Here is a 12,307-nt window from a genome sequence, read left to right on the forward strand (position 1 = left end):
AAGTTCAATCCACAGCTCACGAGTCAAGACCAGAAAGACATTCGCCATGCAAATCTGTGAAGAGCTTTTAATAGCACAAATGAGAATGAGATGTTCCTTACAAGAATCATAACTGGTGATGAGATGTGGGCCAATAGTTATGATGTTGAGACCAAGGTTTAGTCTTCACAATCAGATGGGAAAGGTTCTCCAAGACCAAAAAAAGATCATCAGGTCAGATCAAATGTCTAAGCCATTCTAATAAGTTTTCTTTAACTTTGAAGGATTAGTTCGTCATGAATTCATGCCACAGGAACAAACTTTTAATCCATGTTACTACTGGGACAAGTTGCAATGCCCGTGAGGAAATTTGAGAAGGAAATGGTCTGAAATGTGGCGAGACAATTCATGGCACTTGCAACATGATAATGCACCCACACATTCATCCCTATTGGTACATGAATAATGCACAAAAAAAATAAAAAAATAAATAAATAAAAAATAAATAAATAAATAAAATCACTATGCTACCTCCTCCTCCATACTCTCCAGACCTTTTCTCTTTCCAAAATTTAAAACCCCATTGTAAGGACGAAGATTTGCAATGACAAACCACAAAAGAATATTCGCAAACGGCACTTCATGTGATTCAGCAAGAGGCGTACCAGGACTGCTTCTGGAAGTGGAAACGGTGTTGGAAGCAGTGTATCAATCATAAAGGAGAGTATTTCGAAGGAGACCATGCACAATAAGTAAAAGGTAACAGTAGAAAAATTTATGGAAAAGTTCTAGAATTTTCAAAACAGACCTCATATGTTTGAAATTTGCATAAATTATAAAGGATTTTCACACTTCAGTTTTATTATCTAGCTGAAACTGCACACTATTTCTTTAGAGGCAACAGTGTATTTCTGCCCTTGATATTTTTTCTCTTGCAGACAATTATCAATTTACTCTGTTGTCAATCATACCTTTGAACCACCTGGGAAAAACTTTCAGAAGTGAAATACATAAAATAAAAATTACATTGTGTGTTCACAATCTATGTTCAATGTAAACAATGCCAGACGGATAAATTCAAAAACTGTATTTGATGTGGACTTTCTGCATGTATAAGATAAATTATCTCTGAATAACGTATTACAATTTATTTTTAATACCAGTAAAAAGTTATTCTAATGTGGGTATGCTTTTCTTGTTCTACGTTCCTCTATTTAAAAAAGTGTTTATCTGGAAAGGTACATGATCCAGCTCAGCTTAAGCGACAATATCTGCCGATTGAAGACTGGGGCAATAACTTGGGTGAGGAAGGATGCAAGGAAGGTGGAGGGCATATTTCCTAACTTGCTCTCCCAGCCACCAATTCTTCCACTGGTATATACGTATTTTTAGTCTAAAGCTACTTTCTTTGTAAAAGAGTTCACGTCCATCAACTATACAATTTAATGTAGTGCATTTTCTTTGCAATCTGCATCATCCCTGATAATTTTAGTGAACAGTCTTCTATACTAGACTGCACACACTAGCCTTTACAGACATACTTTAGCTTACCTGGTATATATAATCCGAGTCAGTCTTCAACGATGAGAAAGATTGCTGATGAGGAAGCGAAACTGTATCATCTTCCATGTTGTCATCAACTTGTGCTTTGTATGAGAACATTATACTTGGCTGAGAGATGCTAAGGAAGAAAAATAACAAAATAAACAACTATACAAATACAGGATTAAATTAACTATTTGGTTATGCTAAATTAACAGCCAAATATTTTTTTTATTTCATTGGAAAAAGTTGTCCCTAAGGAAACAACATCCCTCACACTAATAAGATAAAAGCTGGTGCTTAAATTCACTAGATCATACAAGCTCAAATATTTTCATAGTTAAAAAGTCTAGCTGATTCTTTAAAAAATATCACTGCAGACTCAAACTAAAATGAACAGCTGAAAAATTAAAAGAGAAAGACCTTGATAAAGGCATTCTACTATACACAAGAAGACCAATCACGAAACCAAGACTACTAACTAAAAGAATCTAACGTGACAAGATTATAATCAGGTGGTTTGCTCACTGTCACATCTTACTAATAAAAATAAAAAAAAGTGACAGCCAAAGTTTTGAAGCTAATGACCAAGAACAATTACACAGTTTTACATTTAGATGCTAGAGGGTGTCTAACCAAAAACAGTCATTAAATAATTTAAGAAATTTTAGGAGTACAGGCAACAACCCACAGAATAGTAGAGGTGCTGACTCATCAAAAGCTAAATGCTAAATGACCCTATTTTCTAAGATAAGTCATAGGGTCAGTATTGCCTCAGGTGTTCCAACATTTCTACAGAATCCAAACTGATCTTCCCCGAGATTGGCTTCTACCAGTTTTTCCATTCGTCTGTAAAGAATTCATGTTAGAATTTTGCAGCTGTGGCTTATTAGACTGATAGTTCGGTAATTTTCACATCTGTCAACACCTGCTTTCTTTGGGACTGGAATTATTATATTCTTCTTGACGTCTGAGGGTATTTCGCCTGTCTCGTACATCTTGCTCACCATATGGTAAGAGTTTTGTCAGGGTTGGCTCTCCCAATGCTATCTGTAGTTCTAATGGAATGTTGTCAACTCCGGGGGCCTTGTTTTGACTTAGGTCTTTCAGTGCTCTGTCAAACTCTTCATGCAGTTCCATATCTCCCATTTCATCTTCATCTACATGCTCTTCCATTTCCATAATATTGTCCTCAAGAACATCGCCCTTGTATAGACCCTCTATATACTCTTTTCACCTTTCTGATTTCCCTTCTTTGCTTAGAACTGGGTTTCCATCTGAGCTCTAGATGTTCATACAAGTCGTTCTCTTATCTCCAAAGGTCTCTCTAATTTTCCTGTAGGCAGTATTTACCTTACCCCCTAGTGATGTAAATAAAATAGAAAGAAACTTCCACATGGGAAAAATATATTAAAAACAAAAATTCCAAGACTTACCAAGCGGGAAAGCGCTGGTAGACAGGCACAATAAAATAACACACAAACACACATGCAGACATAATATGTCTGCTTGTGTCTGTATGTGTGTGTGTGTGTGTGTGTGCGTGTGTGCGTGTGTGTGTGTGTACACACACCTATGCGAGTATATACCTATCCTTTTTCCCCCTAAGGTAAGTCTTTCCGCTCCCGGGATTGGAATGACTCCTTACCCTCTCCCTTAAAACCCACATCCTTTCGTCTTTCCCTCTCCTTCGCTCTTTCCTGAAGAAGCAACCGCTGGTTGCGAAAGCTAGAAATTTTGTGTGTTATTTTATTGTGCCTGTCTATCGGCACTTTCCCGCTTGGTAAGTCTTGGAATCTTTGTTTTTAATGTATTTTACCCCCTAGTGATAAACGCCTCTACATTCTTATATTTGTCCTCTAGCCATCCCTGCTTCACCATGTTGCACTTCCTGTTTATCTCTTTTTGAGACGTTTGTATTCCTTTTTGCCTGCTTCATTTACTGCATTTTTGTATTTTCTCCTTTCATCAATTAAATTCAGTATCTCTTCTGTTAACCATGAATTTCTATTAGCCCTCGTCTTTTTACCTACTTGATCCTCTGCTACCTTCACTATTTCATCTCTCAAAGCTACTAATTCTTCTTCTACTGTAATTTGCTTCCCCCATTCTTGTCTATTGTTCCCTAATGCTCTCCCTGAAACTCATTACAACCTCTGTTTCTGTCAGTAGCAAATGTATAATGCTTCTGTTTCAGATAGTGGCCTAAGGCTGAAATTTTACAATCATGCATGAAATAAAGAGAATGGCAGCTGAAGGCATCATGAAATCATTCAAAAAATTCATCCCAGCTGCAGACCCAATTGTAAGGACGATTACAAATTTAAATGTTTGGATGTCTTTTCTGTAGATATTAGTATGGAGTTTAGCCTGGTACAGAACAGAGCCAAGGATGATAAAGAGTTCAGTCAAGAAGAGAATAGGAGCTTTCGGAATCTCGTGCTACATGAGACAGCTGAAGATTAAATTATGGGTAGATCAAATGGAAAATACTACATTGAAAAGCAGAAAAAATTTATGACAACTTAACAAAAAGAAGGGATTGCCTGACTGGACACACCCTGAGACACCGAGGAATTGCCAGTTTGGTAATTAAAGTAAGTATGATGAGCAAAACGGCAGAGGGAGACCAAGACACGAGTACAGTAAGCAGATTCAGAAGGCTGTAGGTTGCAGTAGTTATGCAGAGATGTTGAAGCTCCCGCTCAATAAACTAGTATGGAGAGCTACATCAAACCAGTTTTTGGACAGAAGACAATCACTGCTGCCACACAACAGCGAGGTTTCTTCTATACATTTTGTAAACAGGTCATATAAGAAGGTGCCATGTGTGTACCCATGGCCGTGCTACAAATTTGTGTATCTTCAGTTGAGAAAAGCTTGAATTCAATCTCAGATTTTTAATTTTTAGAGATGTGCACACATTTACTTTTCACCACGTGTGTGTGTGTGTGTGTGTGTGTGTGTGTGTGTGTGTGTGTCAAGTCAACCGTTCTAAAGGACACTAGTCAAAAAAGTAAGTTATTTCTGCAAATCTTCAAATACCTCATCAGTTTATGGGTCTAAGAATGGTGCGGTTTGCCTGAGATGATTAGACAAGTTGTTTTACCCCAGAAAAAACTAATCAGTCACCATAAACAGGCAAAATTTCGTTCAGACGAAAAGTAACCTACAATGACTGAATAAGTTTCTGTGAGACATATTGCAATGCTAGCCAATAATAGTTATTAAAGTTAGAAATTCCAGATGATTGTAATTCTCAAGATCTATACAATTTTTGATGTTTTAATTGGATCACGAGCTAAACTGGCTAAACCTGAAGATGCAGCCATGAAAGCATGGATAAATGCCATGGCCATGTTCCTGATTTCCTCATCAGCAGACAAAAATCAAATGCAAAATCTGTCTGTGAGGTAGCACATGGAATGTGAACCAAGGCGAGATATACACATGACCAACAATCACAAGCAAGTAAGTTAACTTTAACACAGAATTTTTGTGAATATTGGATGGACATGAATGATTCAGTTGTAGTACATGTAGCTAAAACTGAAAACCTGTCACTGTAGCTGAGGAAGGTAGAAGAACTGTATTATGAAGTGGATTTGCAAACTGCAAGTATATACTGACGTCAGCTGTATCATGCATTAACGACACATGAAAATTTGTGCTGGAGCGGGACTCAAACCCGGAGTTTCCTCATTACTGCAAGCGGTCAGCGTTACCACATTGGCTACCTGTGAGCAACTTGCAAATCAAATCAGACTTCAATATGTTATGTCTGTCCATACCCCTGTGCTTGCACTTTATACTTCCCACACAGGGAGGGAGAAATTTTTTTTATCGCCATTTCAGCATTTAGAGACATTTACTAATGATTTACACAATATTTGTGCTTGTACAGTGTATACAGATTACACTACAGTGTTCTTCCCACGTCTCTCCCCATACAGTAATCACAAAGTGCGAGCATAGGAACAAATGTGACATGGAAGTTTGGGTTGGTCCGGGAGGTGTGCATGGATAGCTGATGGGATTAAGGCGACTGATTGCGGTAAGCAGGAAACACAGGTTTGAGTCCTGGTACGGCACACACTTTCGTGTGTGATTAATAAAACTTCCACCTAGCATCAATACATATATGCAATTTGCGAATCCAACAAACTTGCCTTGGACATGGATGGATACAATGGAATACGAAAACTGCAAAGGACAAACGGCACACAATTTAGAAATTTTAATTTTGTATCTTGGAATGTTCAGAGCCTGTATAGACCAGGAACCATCCAGACTATGGTCTCAGAAACTAACAGATATAAACTGGACCTGGTGGCAGTACAAGAGACAAGATGGTTAGGAGCAGGAACTCACAAAGAGGATGGATACACACTATTCTACAGTGGATGTGTAGATAAATACCAATTCTGGAATGGGTTTGTAATACACAACAAAGCAGCATATTCAGTGAAGGAATTCAAAGCTGTTAACAAGAGAATGTCCTAAATAGTACTTGGAAACCAAGTGTCAGAAATCACATTCATCAATGTCAAGCCCCAACTGAGGATAAAACAGATGAGGAAAAGGAAGAGTTCTATGACCAACTAAAACAAACAATTGAGAGCACACCAACTAGAAATATCAGGATAGTGCTGGGAGATTTTAATGGGAAAGCAGGAAAACAAGAATTCTACATGCCAACTATAGGAAGGCACAGTTTGCATGATGAAACCAATGGGAATGGTCATAGGATGATCAACTTAGCTATCTCAAAGAACCTGAGAGTACGTTCGACTTACTTCGAACACGAGAGAACGTGATGTTCACCAGATGGAAGAACCATAAACCAGATAGATCACATCTTGGTGGACCAGCACTACAGCCATAAAGTCATGGATATCAGTTTGTACAGAGGAGCCGAATGTGTGTCAGACCACTTCCTCATTGTGTGCAGGCTTAAACTCATGTTCACCTACATGCATAAGAAGAACGGGACACTAGAACCTGCTTTGAATGTTGAGAAACTACGAGAAAGTGCCATTAAAGAACAATATGCTATAGAAATAAAAAACTGTTTTGAGGTCCTAGAGACTCTAGAACCAAGAGAAGAGAAAACATGGAGGAAAGGTGGGAAGAAAAAGCCCATGGCAATAAGTGTAGCGCAGGATAGATTGGGAAGAATGAAGATAATGAAGAGGAAATGGTTCAATTATACACACCAGAAAGCTACAGAAAAGAGAAGGAAAGATGAGAGAGAAGTGGCTAGCTGACAGGGAGAATGAGCAGAAAAGGTAACATTTTATCAACATCAGAAGAGAGACAAAACAAATCCTAAGAGCTGAGAAGAGAATATATCTAACCAGTTTGCTAGAACAAGCTGAGGCAGACAGCCAAAACAAGAACTCAAGGCATTTCTTCCAATACATAAAAAATCAGAAACTTGAATTTCAGAGCCCAGCTTTTTTCATTAGAGATAAGAACGGCAACTTGATAAATGATAAGGAAAGAATTGTAGAAAGATGGAAAGAATACTTCTCAGAACTGTTGAATCGCCCAGAACAAGATGGGATATTACCTCCCAACACTATGGAGGAAAGAAAAGATGAAGAATGGGAAGTTAGGGAAGAAGACGTGAAGATCGCAGTCAAAGGACTCAGAAACAACATAGCCCCAGGGGAGGACAGAATAACATCAGAATTAATCAAGGAGGGAGGTGAGAGGGTTGGGTTGTTTTGGGAAGGAGACCAGACAGCGAGGTAATCGATCTCATCGGATTAGGGAAGGACGGGGAAGGAAGTCGGCCGTGCCCTTTCAAAGGAAGTGATTTAGGGAAAACACGGAAAACCTAAATCAGGATGGCCGGACGCGGGATTGAACCGTCGTCCTCCCGAATGCGAGTCCAGTGCGCTAGCCACTGCGCTACCTCGCTTGGTGAGGGAGGTGAGAGCTTACATTTAGAGATATATAAACTGATCCAGTTGATATGGGAGGAGGAGAGACTGCCACAAGAATGGAAATTTGCTATAATATGCCCAATATACAAGAAGGGAAGCAAAATGGAATGTGATAACTACAGAGGAATCAGCTTGTTGAATGTAACATGTAAGGTGCTGCCCATCATTATCCTACGAAAATTGCAACCATTCATAGAGAACAACATATAGGAGTGCCAAGCTGCCTTTCGACCAAACCAATCGACAACAGATCACATTTTTACACTAAGACAATTGTTTGAAAAACATTGGGAATATGATAAAGATATCTACAGCCTGTTTGTCAGTTTTCAACGTGCATATGACAGCATCCACAGGAATAGCCTATACAATGCAATGAGGGACTTCAGAATCCCTGAGAAGCTAGTGAGAATGGTGCAAACTTATACGGAAGGGTCAAAGGCAGCAGTATGTTTCCAAGGAGCTACATCAGAAACATTTGAGACTGAAGCATGCCTCAGACAAGGGGATGATCTCTCATGTGTCCTGTTCAGTGTCATCTTAGAGAAAGTAATAAAAGAGTGTAGGCAACAGGAATGGGCTGGAGTAGAGATGGATGGTAACTTCAATTGTCTCGCATAGGTAGATGACATAGTACTATTAGGTGAATCAAAGCACAAGTTGAAAGAAATGTACCAGAAAATGGACAATTATGCACAGAATGTAAGGCTCAAAGTGAATTGAGACAAAATAGAGTTCACACAATTGCGAAGAAGACAAGAGCAGGTAGAATTTCTTAAGATAGATGGCAAGAGGTTGAAGAGAGTAGACCAGTTCAAATACTTGGGATCTTGGTTTACCATGGACGACATAAAATTTGACATCGACGAACGAATAGCAGTGGGAACGAAATGCACACATTCCCTCACAGAGACACTTGGCTCTAAATCAATCTCAGTGAACACTAAGATGAAAATCTACAACACAGTGATATGCCCAGCAGTAATGTACGGTTCAGAAACAAAGCATGACTAAGTGAGAAAGAGAAAAACTATTAATATTTGAAAGAAGAGTAATGAGGAAGATATGAGGACCAGTTTTAGATAACAGAGAATGGAGGAGGAAAAACGAGGAAATCTACCTTCTGATGCAACAACCAACTACTCTACTGAAGATAAACAGCAAAAGAATAAAAAATGGGTGGGCCATGTAGCCTGTATGCCAGATGGAAGACTGGTGAAGATGGCACCAGTGGGGAAACCAAACACCAAACGCCTCATTGGACAACCAAGGTAGTGCTGGATGGAAGACCTGGCGAAGGACCTAGCAGCCCTGGGAATTGAAGACACCTGGAGAAACTGGGCACAAAACAGGAAGGAATGGAGTCAGTTTGTGGAAGCAGCATGTGGTCTGCAGGGCCTGTGATCACTGAATGTATCTATCTATCTAATAATATTTACAGCAGCTGAATTGTTGTAACAGTGTTTGTTCTTTCAGGCAATCACTGGATCATTCCTTTTATGCCTCACTAACTACATCCTCACACACAACCACCATTCCTTGAGTGGAAAATGACAAGTTATTTCAAGATTTGCAGAGAGAAATAAATTTTTTTTTTATCAGTTAAATATCTTAATTTATTTGACTAGGATCCCTGACAACAGTTGAATTACAGTTAAGAATAAGCAATGATGAAAAGCAAAGAGTAAATGCATTTCATCTCTGAAAATTTTGAGAGTATTGAAACTAAATGCAAGCATGCATAACTATTTCAACACTCCCAGTGATTTAGTGATTGTATTTGTCCTTTTACAATATCAATCTCTGAATGCAAATTAAGTTAGTTTTGTGATACAAGATTTCCTGCATAAACAGCATCACATAAACCTACTAGTTTTACTTCACTCCCAGTGTTATGCTCTATACCAGCAGTCGTCAATTGTTTTTTCTTAAGAGCCAATACTGACATTGTGGGGCGACAACGTCGGGCCACATATGTAACACTCTTCTTAGTAATTGTTAACATAAATCAGAATAAGTCCTCAGCAGACTAACTTTAGTAAAGGCACGATAAGATGCCCGCTGACCCAACCTACTGATCGTTGAAAGTCTGAACCATTCGGAACATTTCATCTCGAATGATCTCTGTCTCAGACTGCGGTTGCCCCAAAGATGTGACATTACAATTGCCTGAGGAAGCATTATTGTGTTTTCTGACTGAGCGGATGATTATTTCATTAATAACAGTAACTGTGCTCATATGCAAATGAATTATCCAATACGATATACAATCACAAATGTTTACTAAATGTTATGAACATTAATTTTGCTCCACTCATTGCGATTTATTACGGCAGTCTTCATTTAATTTCATATTCCTGTCTACGAAGTTGTTTCAATAACGTAATTCACGAATTCTGTGGCAAAGTTTAAACTGATCAGCCAAAACATTATGACCACCTGCTTAATAGCTTGTTTGTCTGCATTTGGACAAAATATGTCTCTGATTCTGTGTATCACAGACCCAACAATTTGTTGGAAGGTTTGTGGTGATATATGACATTAGATGCCTACGCTCAGTACATGTAATTCGGGTAAATAACAGGGCGCTGATTTGTGTACGCGGTTATGGCATCTGATAGTGGTTCTGACGGCTTCCAAAGGGTTTACATCAGGCGAATTTGGTCACCAAGACATCAACGTGAGTACACTATACCACTCCTCAAACCTCTGTAGCTTGGTTCTGGCTCTGAGACACGGACAATTACACTGCTGAAAGATGACATTGCCATTGGGGAAGACATCAAGCGTGAAGGAATGCAGGAGATTTGTAACTGTCCGTGTGTCTTCCACAGTTGGTCTGTAAGTGTAGGAGAATGTCTTCCATAGCGTAATACTGATCCCACCAGCCTGCGTCTGTGGCATGCTGCTCATTTCTAGTCTCCGTTCATGTCGATGACTGCATTTGTGGAGACAACCATCGACCTAATGTAGCAAAATGTGATTCACCCGAAGAGCTGACACTTTTCCATTGATCAACGATTGAATCTCGATGGTTCCATGCCCATTGCAGTTGTAATTGACGATGTCATTGGGTCAACTTGTGAACACGTATGGGTGGTCTGCTGCAGGGTTCCACGTTCAACAATCTACGATGAATGGTGTGCTCCGAAACAATTGTGCAACCACCAGCATTGTGCTGTTTTGGCAAGGATGCCACAAGCCACCACCTATCTACTTTACAGAGTAGACAAGCGTACGAACCCTGCGTTCTGTGAAGAGTCGCAGACTTCCAATGATTAAGCACCTAGTGGCAGTTTCACCGCCCTTCTTCCTCTTTCTGTGAATACTCAAGACAGTAGCAAATGAATATTTGACCATCTTCGCCATTTTCGTGATACTTGTTCACAGACTGTGTAATATTAATCTGCCCTTTGTAAAGTCTCTTATCTCAATGGAGTTCCCCATTGGCAGCCCATATCTTCGCTAGGGTGATCACTTGTGTGTGTCTGCTCGGCTTACATACTTTTGTTACCGCGTCACATGCCCGCAACGCCACCACCTAGCATCCAACGCCGTGGTTGGCAGTGGTCACAATGTTTTGGTTTATTAGTGTACACCGTAGTAACTGATTGATAGTCGCATACGTCCATGAGTAATCAGCACTGTAAGACAGACGATAATACACTGTTCCTTTCACAATCTCTAACTCCGCAGAGGAGTGGCCATGCTACTTACACCTCTACCTATGAGGTAAGCGGCAAAGCTTACCGAACCATGGACCTTGCCGTTGGTGGTTGGCTGGTTTGTGGGATTGAAGGGACCAGACTACTAGGGCCATCGGTCCCTTTTTCCATGAACTTTAAACCCCCACAAGAAATAAAAACAAACAAAAAAAGTGGAGATGACAAAGGACAAGAGACCAGAAAAAAGGAATTAAAAATCTCTCTCTCTCTCTCTCTCTCTCTCTCTCTCTCTCTCTCTCACACACACACACACACACACACACACACTCACTCACTTTGATCAAGTGATTAAAAACGCCCTGCACAAATAAAACTCAAAACTAAATCTGCCATCTGATAAAAGTGCAGCAAGCATATCAGGCAGCACAAACGTCTGCCTGAACGGAGTTAAAACTGGCATCCAACAAGATGTGGACCACAGTCAAAGCTGACCCACAGCTACATAAAGATGGGCCCTCGTTGTGCAATAAACAGCTAGTGTGTTATCCAGGTGTGGCCAATGTGCAGCTGGCAGAGGACAACAGAGTCCTTGCGAGAGACCAGCAAAGGAGGAGCAACATGCACCAGTAGCCTCCTTGATGGCCGTAAGTTCGTTGGGTGAAAGCAGGGCATGCCATTCTTCACCCCAGCTGCGAAGTACCTTCTGCCGCAAAACTGACCTGAGGTCACTCTCAGAAAAGCCAATCTCCAAGGCTTGTGCACCGACAGTCTGTTTGGCCAGAGTGTCAATACGTTCATTTCCCGGGATGCCTACATGACCCGAGGTCCACACAAAGACCACAGAGCAGCCGCAATGGGCAAGAGTATGGAGGGACTCCTGGATAGCCATCACCAGATGAGAGCGAGGGGAACACTGGTTGCTAGCTCAAACTGCTCAGGGAGTCACTACAGATGACGAAGGACTCACCTGAGCAAGTGCGAATATACTCTAGGGCACGAGAGAGGGCTACCAGTTCAGTAGTGAAAACACTGCTGCCAGCTGGCAATGAATGTTGTTCATAAAGATCCACTAGAGTAAGAGCTTAACTGACATGACCAGCAACCACCGAACCATCTGTATAGATAACGTCAGACCCTTGAATCATGGCAAGGATTGAAATAAAATGGCGG

The 12,307-nt window shown here is 40.2% G+C and overlaps 1 protein-coding gene across 3 annotated transcripts in view; it reads right to left on the minus strand.

Moving 5' to 3' along the window:
* Nucleotides 1-12,307, minus strand: part of LOC126272999 (transmembrane protein adipocyte-associated 1 homolog) — a 170,914-nt gene that overhangs the window by 53,536 nt on the left and 105,071 nt on the right. For all 3 annotated transcript variants that reach the window (XM_049976360.1, XM_049976358.1, XM_049976359.1), the window contains exon 8: nt 1,531-1,660. In XM_049976360.1, coding sequence (XP_049832317.1) covers nt 1,531-1,660 — 130 coding nt within the window. The remainder of the gene's footprint in view (nt 1-1,530; nt 1,661-12,307) is intronic.

The sequence above is a fragment of the Schistocerca gregaria genome, chromosome 5 (assembly GCF_023897955.1).
Source record: "Schistocerca gregaria isolate iqSchGreg1 chromosome 5, iqSchGreg1.2, whole genome shotgun sequence".
Classification (NCBI taxonomy): Eukaryota; Metazoa; Arthropoda; class Insecta; order Orthoptera; family Acrididae; genus Schistocerca; species Schistocerca gregaria.